Genomic DNA, 12,757 nt, shown 5'->3' with positions numbered 1-12,757 from the left:
AAAAAAAAAAAAAAAAAAAAAAAAAAAAAAAAAAAATGGCAGCCAGCAACATTTCACGGAGGATGTGCACACCAAGTTAAATTTTACCTTGAACAGAAATGCGGGTTTTAGCACTCCAGGACAATTTAGTGATTGCACTAATTTTACTGTGAGGCGCAGATAACTCTCATCTGCTTAAACTCACTGTTGTCATCGATCTGGTCAGGGTTGGGCACCAGCCTGCAGTTGTCCGGACCCGGCGGCAGAGTATCTGGGATCCCGTCATTGTCATCGTCGTCGTCACATTCGTCTCCCACTCCGTCTTTGTCGGTGTCCAGCTGTGAGCTGTTAATCACTAGTGGACAATTGTCCTTGGTATCCTGGTGACCATCGCCATCGCTACAGAGGAAGTGACACAGAAACATGGCATTAACAATAATAAACCTCACAGAAACACACACGTTGACAGGTTTTTTTTGTTGTTGTTTTTTTACCTGTCTTGGTTTGTGTCGCACGAGTCTCCAACCAGGTCGTTATCAACGTCAGACTGAAAGGGAAAAGAAAGGGGTTTAATTCAACACGTCACACAACGGCTTTTCATTGTATTTGTTAGGACTTAATGAGACAGACCAACATGAAGTGGTGCGTAGCAGTGCAGTGGCAGGAAATGATGCATGATTTCACATGTTTGAGAATGTTTTTACAACAACAAAAAAAAAGCAAATTGTGGCATGAATTTGTATCAGTCATTCTAACCTTTGTGGAATAAGTTGTGGAAAAACTTTTGACAGCATTGATAGTTGCAAATCTTTTGGGGTATATTTCCATCAGTATTTGTATACTGAGGTTATTCCACCCAGTTAGTGGAATACATAACTAACTGGCTGATGTCTGAAATAAATTGGTTGCACTGGATTTTCTGAGAGACAGGGGCTCAGTTTATATGCACTAATGTAAAAAAAAATGTTGTAACTCGTATATCATTTTTATTCCACTATTACTTTCTGGTGGTCTGCATAAAATACTTATAAAATACATTAAAGTGCAAGGCTGTAATATAACAACATGTGCTTTGCTTTTATGAGATGACCTTGACATTACAGGCATGTCTGTGCGTGTGAAGAATTAGTTGCTCTATGGTTTATATCTATGTGACTTTGCTCCACCTGGTTTGGGTTGGGGATGTCAGGGCAGCTGTCGCAAGCGTCTCCCACGCCGTCTCCGTCCCGGTCCAGCTGGTCTCTGTTCTGGACACGCTGGCAGTTGTCCAGGAAATTTCTCACACCTATTCACACAACACACACACACACACACACTGGATAGTTGAATTCTTGTCAAATATGTTAAAAGAAAAAAAAAATCAGCTTTAGCACAAAAGTACAATCATTTACGGATTTCACTAATGCAGTTATTAAGGTGGAAAGCCATATTGATGAGTCAAAGAAAAAAAAATGGACAGATGACTAAAATTAATTCACGTTCTAAAATGTTCACACCCTGTTCTTTGCACGCTGACCACTTGGGGGCACTGTTGTACTTGCTGTACGCGTTCATTCAGTTTGCGCCCTGATTGTATTTTTATTCATCGCATGGAGGCAGTAGCTGCACCACAAACCTAGAAAGGTCAAGCAGCTCAAACAGCAGTGGAGGAAGAAAAGCTATCTTCTGTCCTACAGGTTTTTTTTTTTTTTTAGGTGTAATCATACCAGTGAATGATCAAAGCATGTTTTTGCTCTTGGGTCAGCCTGAGATTGGATTTGACTTATTTTTCTCCACCTCCCTCCCCCCCCACCACCACCATTTTCAGTCCTCTTCCGCCTCTGCTTGCTTATGAATCCCATCACAGTAGTCTTCGGTGATGCATTGAGACAATGTGATTTGGAGGGATGTTGGACAGTGGCATCTGCTTGTCTCCTTTTTTTTTTTTTCCTTCTTTTACTTCATAAGTTAACATAAGAACATTTACGTGGAAACATGGAAGACGGCGCAGATAACTTTAAGAGCCTTCAGTGATGTTCGGTTATATAACGCAAACGTCAGTGTTGGTGATGTAATTTCTCTCCATACCGTCTCCGTCCATGTCATCATCGCAGGCATCTCCTTTGCCGTCTCCGTCAGTGTCCCGCTGGTCGGGGTTGTTCACCACGCGACAGTTGTCACAGGCGTCGCCGTGGCTGTCTGCATCGCTGTTCCTCTGATCCACGTTGGGCTTCAACCGGCAGTTGTCCTGCAGGAGACACGGACGTCTGATCCAAACTGAACATTTTCACATTTTGCAGGTTACAGCCATGAGGATTATAATGCGTTGGGATTTTATGAAGTAGAACAATACAAAGTTTCTGTTGGATTATAAAAAAACAACACAACTTTAAAATTGTGGTGTGTGTTGTAAGTCAGATGGTGTATGTCTTTATCAGTTTTGGTCTTCTTTACATTCTTAGTACAGTCTTAGTGCTGGGTGGAGGACTTCTGTGAACACACACACACACTTGAAAGATTTGGAACTTTACTTTGACTTGGCCATCCTGAGCTAATGTCTAACGCATAAGAATAAATCCTATTAGTGCCCCTGTTTTATTTGACTTACGAGCTGTTTCACATTAGTAAATGACTTTGACGTTTCTGGTTGTAAAGTAACAAAATGCAAAAAGTTTAAGAGAACACTTTTGCAAGGCACTTTATTAATGAATAAAAAAAAAGGATGCTGATGAACTTCCAGTCAGATTTTGACTGACCTGCTCATTGGGAATACCGTCACCATCTGCATCGTCATCACAGGCGTCTCCCTGGCCATCCCTGTCGGCGTCCTCTTGACCAGAGTTGGGAACAAAGATGCAATTATCCTGCAGAGACAAGAAGGTTAGATAGAGTTCTTTCCTGTCGCCTTCGATAGACATCCACTTTGCGTACCTTTCTACAGTTTGCGTCCTTGCACTTGAGTTTTTCATCCGGGTATCCATCAATGTCCGTGTCTTTCCCGCACAGGTATCCGTTTCCCGCCCAGCCAATTCCACACTGAGAAAGCAAATGAAACACCTTTCAGAAAGAGCACCACCGAGTCAGACGCCGGAGTGCAGAAATGTGGGCTTTAAATCCTACCTGACAAGAAATAGAGCCATCTCTTTCTCGAATGCACTCGGCATTGATGTCGCAGGGGTTGGTCAGGCTGTTTCCACAGCTGAGCTCTGGCTCGCAGCCCCTCACCTGATCTCCTGTGAACCCAGTCTTACAGCTGCCACAGTAAAAGGAGCCCTGTGGGAGGAATCAGGGCAGCTGTGAATGACTTGGAACAGCAATGTAAATCAAAATGAGAAGAAAACGCCCAGCATGATCCGCGTGTGTTGGCCGGAGTGCATTCTTACCACAGAGTTGTGACAGATTGAGTTTGCAGTGCAGCCTCCGTTGTCGGGTCCTTTGCATTCATCAATGTCATCGCAGACCTGAAATGGGTGGAAAAGGAGCAAATGAGTCCAAAATGAATTACAGTGTTTGGCTTTGTGACAAATTCTACAAAACGCATTGTTTCATTAATGAATCTGTTTAGAAATATCCCCGACAGCAAAAAGCCGTCCCCTATGTGGAGTCGGTGAATAACAAATTACAGAGTTAATAATTAAAACGTAGAATATTGTAAATATTTGAACTCCACATGTATATTACATTATGGCTGCATTTAAAATTCAATTAAAAACAACACAGCTTGATAGTCCAAGACTTGATTTATGAATGTCTGACCTTACACTGGAAACTGTCACATTAGCTGCGAATAATATGCACTAATCAGGTAGAGGTTCAGTCTTAAACTGACACATGGCTAACGCAAGTTTTTTTTTTCTGTGTTATAAAGACATAATGTTTTAAACTTATATCATATGAAATTACAAGAAGTTTGCTTGTCGTCGTGTGCAAATATCTTCTACAAACTCTTTTAGTGATTGAACATCTTTTAAACATCTTTTAACCTCAAAGCCTCAAAAATAAAAAATAAAAAATACAGGTTTGTGGAATAAGTGTTAAATGGGTCATGATTTAACACTGATTTGACTCAATTTATCATAACAATTTTATAAACAGATTTGAAAGAGGCTAATTGTCTTGTAATATGTTGGTTTTTAACTTAAAATCTGACCAAACAAAGATTGCATAAGGGGTTCCTCAAGGCACCACTCTCAGCTCGCCTTTTTCTCAGCCATCTTAAGTGGCTTTATGGACTACTACAACTTTCTCAGGATCTATTTTGATGGCATTTATAATCATCATATCATAGTCTTTGTATCGCAAAATATGAATGGGTGAGTCAGAGGTTTTTAAGTCAATGCAGGAAAGACTAAAATCACTATTTTTGTACCCAAAAATGCAAGAAATCAGCTCTCAGCTACAGTAGATGTGATTATAAAACAACCCACTGTCCTCTCCATTTGTTGCACAGTTCATTTATGCATATGCAGCAGACATTGCTTTGGGTTTTAGATTGTTAACCAGAAAACATGGTTTATAATGTAATTAATAAAACTTTGGGTTTTATTGTTAGGTTTTCAGTTGGGTCACATTAAAATTGAAAGTACTCATCAGACGTTTGACTGTAAATGTAATACCTTTCTGAAAGTTTCCAAACTGAGAAGCGGGTGTGTAATGAGTTCTTATGGCACGAGATCTTGTGATATTAAAACGTCACATTGTTTCTCCTCTAAGAGAAATCCACCTCACCTGTGCTACCTGGTTGCTGACAGCGAGACATTGTCTGTTAAATAAGTGTCTGAGATGTGAATCTGAGTGCTAACAATAGGGCTTTAACTGTGTGCAGAACATAATCTCTGAGACTCATATTTCAAACTAACAAAGAAAGAAAGAGTTCTTATGTTGTCTTGACAGAGCAAAGACTTCTCTTTGGATTGGCTCGCAGCATTCAGTTACAAAAGCTTGTGCTACTTTTACATTGTTTATCTGGCAGTATTTCAAGAGCATATTAAGAAACAAGGACAGGAAGTACGGTGGATGAATTGTAAACGCTGTGCCCATGCTGTTACTGGGTAAGACATGACAGCTAATGCTAAAGCTGAAATTGTTTTAGAATTTCAAGTCAGTGTTATACTGTTCAAGTAGTTGGCGAGTATATACAAAAAAATGCATCGAATTGCACAATATTCTACCCTGATTACACATTGTTCACTTGTTTTTAAAATGAACAACAAACAGAAAAAAGGATACTTAGTTGTCTATTGTTAAAGTCTTGTCTCATCTTGTTCTTGTGAATCCAAAATGCTGTTTTCTCTCTTTTTTTATCCTACTGAAAAGTCCTCTTAAATCAACTTAGCTCTCCCCCCACATTTTGAGACATTTTCTAATTTTTAATCTTTACCTGCTTTTGTCAGAACCGGCTTTTAGTCAGCTATTTCTCTTGAGAATTCACAAGATTCGTTTATTCTGAAGATGAGTTTTAACTTTGAATGCAGTTAATGTTTGTTTGATGGAGACAAAGTGAAGATTTGAAGATTTGAACTTAGAGTGAAACTTTCAGTCGTGTTAAAACAGAAAGTAAATCAAATGTTGCAAGCTTAATAAATAAAATAAAAAAATCACACAAAGCAGTAGGTCGATTTCAGGTTTTCTTTTTGATTTGCTTTCAAGAAAAAAATAATCACTCAAAAAAAAAAAAAAGTGATTGTTAAATTGTGCTGCTTCCTTCTTGTTTAACTCATACCTGTTTGTTGGTTTGAGCAAACAAAATGCCCACGCCCTCCACCGGCAGGCCGGCGTAACCCAGCGGGCAGGCGTCGCAGCGGAAGCCAGGGGCGGTGTTAACGCACTTCACTCCGGGGAAGCAGGGGTTAAACTGACACTGCAGAAAAGGAGGACATGAGCTCTGCTGAAGCAGCAGAAATGTACGTGTTCCTCACAGGGCTTCTCTCTAAAAGTTTCTGGACCCGGTGACCTTTTTGCTAATGAAAGGGTTGAAAAAACAAAAAGAGAGGCTGAAGGGGCCAGCCCTCTGAAATGGGCCAGCACAAACAGAGAAACACACACACACCTTCTTCTACTTATGTTCAGAAGATTTACGAACTTCTATCTCTTTCCAGCACTTTTACCTCTATGCCATGTTCGGGCCCTTGAAGTGTCATCAGACCCTATGCCTCTGATTGATGGTCCCTCTGACAGTTTCTGTTTGCACCTGCTTCTAAAAGTTCCCCAATATGGCCAAAAAAAATTATAATGAATCCTAAGAGGTATGGGAAATTACTCATGGTGCAAGAAAACAGCAATAAAAAAACAATATTCTGCGAGACCAATGTGTTTGCTTTGATTTAATGGACATCCCTGTTAGTGGTTTTCCTTTCTGAATAGGGATCAGTGGTGTGGAGTTCACTGTGTTGTCACATAAGTAGTGACAACACCATCTGGTTTTTATTCATTTCTTTTTCATACTTCAGGATCTTGTGACTGCCAGGGTATGGATTTTCAGGACTTTATGAGTCTCCTGTAGTGATCTGACATTTGTTTGTCCAGTTGATCAAAAAGTAGATCATCCAGTCAGTTTCACCCTCAGTTTCATGCATCCAGAAGTAATACTTGTGGCAATTTGAAGGCAGTGGTAAACCTTAGCTGCATTAACTTGTTGTGTTTGTGCAGCAAAAAACTTTTGTCGTGTGCAAAAACATTGTGGTAATTAAAGTATTTAGACATAAATCTAAAGCTACTGCATGTAACAGTTAATAACAGATATGCCTAAGGCAGCTCCTGATACAACATGGCCAAAATGTATAGTTATTTAACTGATTTAAATATAGGAAGAAGGGCAAACAAACCATTGAGTCAGACTTTACCTCATCAACATCATCACAGTTGAAGCCATCTCCAGTGTACCCGTCAGGACAGGGTGCACACTCCACACCATTCGCTGTCTCGATACACATATCATCGCGGAAACAGACACCAGGAGCACATCTCGGTTTCACCTCTGGAACCACCTCTGTTCCACCCAGACCTTGAAATCACAATCAAAAACACAGTTGTTTCACATTACGTCTATTTCTGGTGAATGAAACCGACACAAGAAAATGTTCTTACCACAAGCCTGACACTCTGAAATAGTGTTTCGGAGAAAAGATGTTTCCTTGACCTGAAAGAGATTGTCCGGTCGGAAGGTAAGTGCCGAAGAGGAAGGGATGGAGAAGGCTCAGAGAAACTGTTTGAAGTAAGTTACCTGCTGGATGAGAACGTCTTTCAGCTCGTTTATCACCTTTGTTAACTCCAGCATTTGATTTGACAGCTGCTTTGTGTTGACCCCTACAAGAAAGGCAATGTTATGTTGCTTAACCGGAACAACAGCGGGGGATATTCTCATTAACTGGATTCTAGATGTTGTTTTTATGACTAGGGATGTTGTCAGGGGAAGTATTTAGCCTTCTCATTGGGCAATTACTCACCAAATAGATTCTTACCTAAAGTTTGAACCGAATCTCTTTGCTGAAAATGACAGTCTTGCAATGATGCAACATTTTCAAACGAGTCCCCAACCACCAGTTTCAGCTCATCTAAGCTCTCCTGTTAGAGCAACACAAAAGGTTATGCTTTGTGCGTCTGTCTTTGAACACGTGAGAGACAGAAAGTTGGGCCTTCAGTGCGCAGTTATTGTAAGGAACATGTTACCTGATCCCTGGCTTGCATTGTCTTTAGCTCCACCATGCCGTACCCCGCTGGCAAACCCTGGAAGGCGGCAGGAAGATCCCGGACCGTCTCAACCAGCCTGCAGTCCAGATGTAGCTCCACCCCGCCTGGCCCCTGCTGCTGCAGACCCTTCAGGTGGAACAACAGCCGGTGCTGCTGGCCGTCCGCCAGCACAAGGTTGTTGAAGCTAACGGAGCTCATTCTCTTGTCGGTCCGCAAGTAACGTAGCACGGCTTCGAGAAGTTACAACCATGTAGGAGAGAGAAGAAAAAAAGAGGGAAAATATGAGAGCATTTACTTCCACAATACCACAGTTACATGCCGACATGTAAATTATGCTAAAATATGCTAAAAATGATCAAAATATTCTCCTTTTGCCAAATGGAGATCTTGGTTAAAATGAAAGTTATTTTGACACAAAGTTAATATACATGTAAATAAAAAAAGTGAGAATCTCTTCACATACACAATTTTTCTTCTGTAAACACAACATTGACCTTTGATTGTTTTTGCCTTGCATTTACTCCCTGTTGCATTTGATCAGTTGTCAAATAGCATTCAGCTGAGAGTTGTGCTGCTGAAAAACGCGGGTCAAAAATTATTGATCGGCGCAGCTTTCCAGTACCATCTCCTGTTTCTAGTCTACTTACCCCGGTTGAGCTTCCCCATTACGGTGAACTCAAAATACTTGCTGTTGTCCCTCGGGTTGAACAGGCCAAACAGTGTGGTTCCAGTCTTGGGCTGCAGCTTGAAGGTGGTTAAGATGAAAGCCTCGTTCACCCCTTGTTCAGCCAAACCTCCCTGCAGCAGGTCTGGCAAGCAGTCAGGCGAGGTGAGCAGATCGTAGACTGCTGACAGGGAAAGAGAAATGAAGCACACAAGCAGCGAATGATGAGGTATGAATATTTTGCTACCTGCAGCCACGCTCGGGTGTAAACTCGCTTTGAGTCGACAAGAACGTGATGATGATGACCGAGTGTTTGTTGTTCTTGGAGATTTCTGTGCAAACTTGGCAGGATCAGAGGAAATACATAAAAATAGGACTTGAAGTAAATTAAAGCTGTGGACTCAAACCTTAGTTTCATGTCGGGTCTTTAATAAAGGTGACTGAGATCTGGGATACTTCTTTGAGTAAATGTATGGTCAGAAGCATGGCAGAATTTGGAAGGCAAATGCAGAAGAGGAACAAAATATTACAAACCCCCTAACCCCCACTAATTTTCATGGTTAGAATTTCCCTTTAATGAAGTAACTTGGGAGTTGTTACGACCACAGAAGGATTGGCATTGAATCTTTAGTTCACCATCTGCAAACACTGTGAATACACAAGTACCATAAAGCAGTCAGCAAAGGCATCCGTTCAGACGGGGCAAAATTACTCCCAAATGGTTTCAAAGTGTAGCCTTTTTTTTTTTTTTTTCCAAGACTCCCTCAGATGAAAATTCTCCTTTTTTTACTTTGAAACATATATTTCTAATTCATGGGACAGAAATGTAAGCCATCACATGGGAGTGAGTCGCTGAATGTATGGTTTTTTTGATAGCTTTTTAGGAAAAAATATGCTTCTTTTTTGTATGAAAGCCAAGTACAGCAGCTGTGTTTATGGTCAAACCAGATGAAGCTCACAAAACAAAATAACAAAGCAACATCTAGGCCCTTAGAGTATCTTTTACACTATAAACATATATACACCTCATGCAAAGATATGTTATTCATGAGTCTTCCAGACTGAAGGCGTTTAAGGGTCAATGGTATCGTTCACAAGAAGATACCCAGAGAAAGTATTTCATTTCACCCTCCTGATTAACACTCAAATTTCAAGCTCCATAAAACAAGATCAGTTCAAAGCTATAAAGCAATCCTGAGACATGTCCTACCCTCAGAGGCAGCACATAAATCAGACACGGTTAGTTTACTATTAAGGAAGCAAATGGTAAAAACATTCTTTGGTTTGCTGCTTACCTAATTCTTTGCATTTGAGCTTTAGTGTAAAAAACAAAACAAATACAAAAATAGAGTTTTTTATTCCACTCTTTTGTTTTTAAATGATGTCAAACTGGATGAGTAATGGCAGAAATAAATCATCAGCATTGGAATACACTTTACATAAACTGTCTGACATCTCATTAGGCAATTACTATGCTGGCTAATGAAAATGGACCGATATAAAACTCAAGGCTCTCATTTATGCTTTTTGCTTGAAAGTAAAAATGTGAAGTCAGGGTTAAGGTGCTTTTATGGATATTAGCAGATAATACTCTCACATCTTGCAGCACATTTTTTTTTAATTATTTTAATTAATTAGAATCGCTTAACTACTATATCCTCAATGCAATTTGCCACAATCAGTGTGTGAATGTGTGTATGAATGGGTGAATGACTGATTAAAGTGTAAAACGTTTGAAATCGTCAAATCGTCGAAGCAGACCAAAGTGCTATACAAGTAGAGGCCAATTACCGCTTATTATTTATTTTTATATTTTTGATGTGTGCTTTTCATGTTATGCTTTTTATGTTTCCACTCCTGTAAAATTAAAAACAAACCTCGATAAAGCGATGTCACTTTTGGAAAAGCGGTTTTAGTCTTAATGAGTTTTTTTTTTTTGCTGGTTAATTTATATCATATATTGAGCTCAGCAAAGATGTTCTAATGGATGAATATGAGGATAATTAGGCATTTTCTTATAAAATCCTTTGGTGTTCCTTTTTCACAATAAAACTGGCAGCAACAACTTATTGCAGAAGGAGCTTTTATCATGTTAGCTAACATTTCTTAGCGATTTCTTAGGACTATTAAATCCTAAGAACAATCTAAGCAGCTAATAAAAAATAAACACTATTGGCAATTATTACTGGCAAATATTCAGTTTTCATGTGGTACAAATAGAAAGAAAATCTTATTTCAAAGTTTCTATGTGTTCCAGTGTTGACAGGACTCACTTCCTGTAGCATCTAGCTAGCTGTGTTACAGTGTTAAAGTGACAACATTAGCTTGTAAGTCAGCAGGAACAACAAGTGGTGAGTTAGTCACAGATTTATTTATTTTTTTGTCTGTAATGGTTGTATGTCAACATTTAGAAGATTTTTTGTTAATTTGGTCATCTTATTTTAAAACATAGCGTTTCTTTTCTACTGGTTCGCTAAAGTTACTGGTTAGTTGCTATATCTGGTTAGCCTTAAATCCTTTCTTCTCAATCAAACTGTTTAACAATTTCAAACAGCTTAGGCTCAGATTACTATTCAATCCTAAAACCATATTTTTTAATCGTGCTACCGAACTAAACAAAATACATACTTTCACTGCATGAAGGCCTCCTTTTCCCTTCTCATTACATCATTTATTTGTTTTTCAACAGAGATTTTTTTTGTACCTCCTGAGGAATTTCAAAACTCACCAACTTCAGCAATCAGCAAAGCCATTGCACCGATCATTCCTATTAAAATCAAACTGGAGTAATAGTTTCAAATTGGTTCCACTCAGTGAATTCCAGTCAAGCAAGCTGCAATTTGCAAGGGAAATGACAGCTGATTAATTTGGACCGGTTGTATACATAACGCCAGGCACCACGGGACTGTGGGGATTAATGAGTGCTTGAAAGGTGAGCCATCAATCACCTGGTGTGATCAGTACAAAACCTAAGAAATGCAAACATTTCACGGTCAGTGGGTCTGTTTTTGTGTGGGACTTTGAAGATGAGCGCATGTTGGATTTCGAGTGCGTGTCAGACACAGAGAGAGTGGAGAGTGTGGAGTTCAGAAAATGATCATCCCTGATTATTCCCGTGTGTTTGACCAAGCTAGGAATTCATTTAAATCAACGTGAGCCAGAAAGCTGAAACTCCTCAAAGCTGAACTAATCAAACAGTTCTGGCTCGCAGGACTTCAATAGGACGGTTTTTAAAACTTCTATTAAACCGTCTTCGTTCGTTTTCCCACTTCCTGTCAGAAACACAAAGAGTTATTTGACTACCTCATCTCCTCAACAGTTGACAGGAATATTTAGCATTTTTCTCACACCTCTGTGAGTGTCACTCAGAACGTCTGAGCCTTTATGTTCTCCGGCTCTGCAAATGATATTCGCTTTCACAGTGTCTGCTTCACCATTATCCCATTAAATCTAACAAATGTGTGGTGAGGCAGTGAGTGGCGGAGCCATTAAATCTTCTCTGACATATTAGGGAAAATTGCATAATAACAGTGAATTAAAAAAAACAACAACTTCCAAATAAAAAGGATGCCAGTATTTTATTTGTTTCTGTGGGCTGAAATTCAGACTAAGCACGTTTAAAAGCAAGCTTTACAAAGGAAGCATTTTACTCCAGCTATTTAAGTTATTATTGGCAATACCAATGAAACACAAAATGAAATGATAACACTCACCCAAAGCCTGGGCTTCTGCATGTAAGCACAGGTTTAATAACAGCTGCGAGAGCAGAATGATGAATGTCCACAAAATCATTTCAGAGTCAGACCAGGTTCTCTGCAGAAGCTTATCTTGCACTGGTTTCCTTTTTTTTTTTTTAGATTAGAAGTAAGCCAAGCTTGACATGTCCAGTCTTTCTTAAACTGTTGACTATTTTGTGTGTATGTATCTGATTTGTGAATAAGAAAGACGGGGGAGATCGTAGGAGTGTTGCTAAGGGAGGAGCATTGGGGCTTGAACCTGCTTTTAAACCTTCCTCAGACTGCCCCATGCAGAGAAGGAGTGACCAGGGGAAATTCTTGGCTCCTAGCAGCAGATGCTGATTCCTCAAGGCTATTTCACAATTCCCCCCCGATCACGAGCAGCTCCTGATTCACAGGATCCCAGGTTAACGAGCAAAACGGTATATTTAGAAATATGGGGTCATGCTTGAGGGGATTCTCTGAAAATTTGATTTCTATATTCAGACAGTGTGAAGAGCTGGGGAAATTTTTTTTACCTCCCTTCCAGAGGATTCGATGTAACACCTTTTCCAAATGTCCCAGATTTCCTCTCCTGCCGTTGGGCTCTTGCAGGAAAGAAGGGCTCCAGAACTCACACCTTAACGAGCCGTGTTAACCAGCTTCAGACAGGTGGCTGGCTCACAAGGCGGCCTGGTCGTCGGCATGCCTGGGGAAGGCGATGAGACTA

The 12,757-nt window shown here is 40.0% G+C and overlaps 1 protein-coding gene across 1 annotated transcript; it reads right to left on the bottom strand.

The window, feature by feature from the left end:
- Positions 1–143: 143 nt before the first annotated feature.
- thbs4b (thrombospondin 4b) lies at positions 144–12,301 on the bottom strand. Its single transcript, XM_016663323.1, has 16 exons — positions 12,025–12,301; positions 8,295–8,495; positions 7,627–7,877; positions 7,419–7,521; positions 7,181–7,263; positions 7,045–7,096; positions 6,801–6,961; positions 5,681–5,818; positions 3,342–3,419; positions 3,079–3,231; positions 2,890–2,994; positions 2,715–2,822; positions 2,047–2,206; positions 1,146–1,264; positions 474–526; positions 144–378 (listed from the first exon to the last, which is right to left on the bottom strand). Exons 1-16 carry the CDS (start codon positions 12,101–12,103, stop codon positions 144–146), a joined length of 2,079 nt encoding a protein of 692 aa, XP_016518809.1. The 5' UTR covers positions 12,104–12,301.
- Positions 12,302–12,757: the final 456 nt, after the last annotated feature.

Source organism: Poecilia formosa, unplaced genomic scaffold (assembly GCF_000485575.1).
Source record: "Poecilia formosa unplaced genomic scaffold, Poecilia_formosa-5.1.2 Scaffold414, whole genome shotgun sequence".
NCBI classification, from domain to species: Eukaryota; Metazoa; Chordata; class Actinopteri; order Cyprinodontiformes; family Poeciliidae; genus Poecilia; species Poecilia formosa.
The sequence above is the reverse complement of the archived record's forward strand: the minus strand, read 5'-3'. Positions and strand labels throughout refer to the sequence as shown.

Bases quoted from the DNA above. Each gene is read 5' to 3' on its own strand.
- thbs4b (XM_016663323.1), bottom strand. From the start codon at position 12,103: ATGATTTTGTGGACATTCATCATTCTGCTCTCGCAGCTGTTATTAAAC. The intron at 7,878-8,294 runs GTAAGTAGACTA...AACTTCTCGAAG, and splicing joins AATGGGGAAGCTCAACCGGG to CCGTGCTACGTTACTTGCGG. The intron at 379-473 runs GTAAAAAAACAA...CTTCCTCTGTAG, and splicing joins TGCGACACAAACCAAGACAG to CGATGGCGATGGTCACCAGG.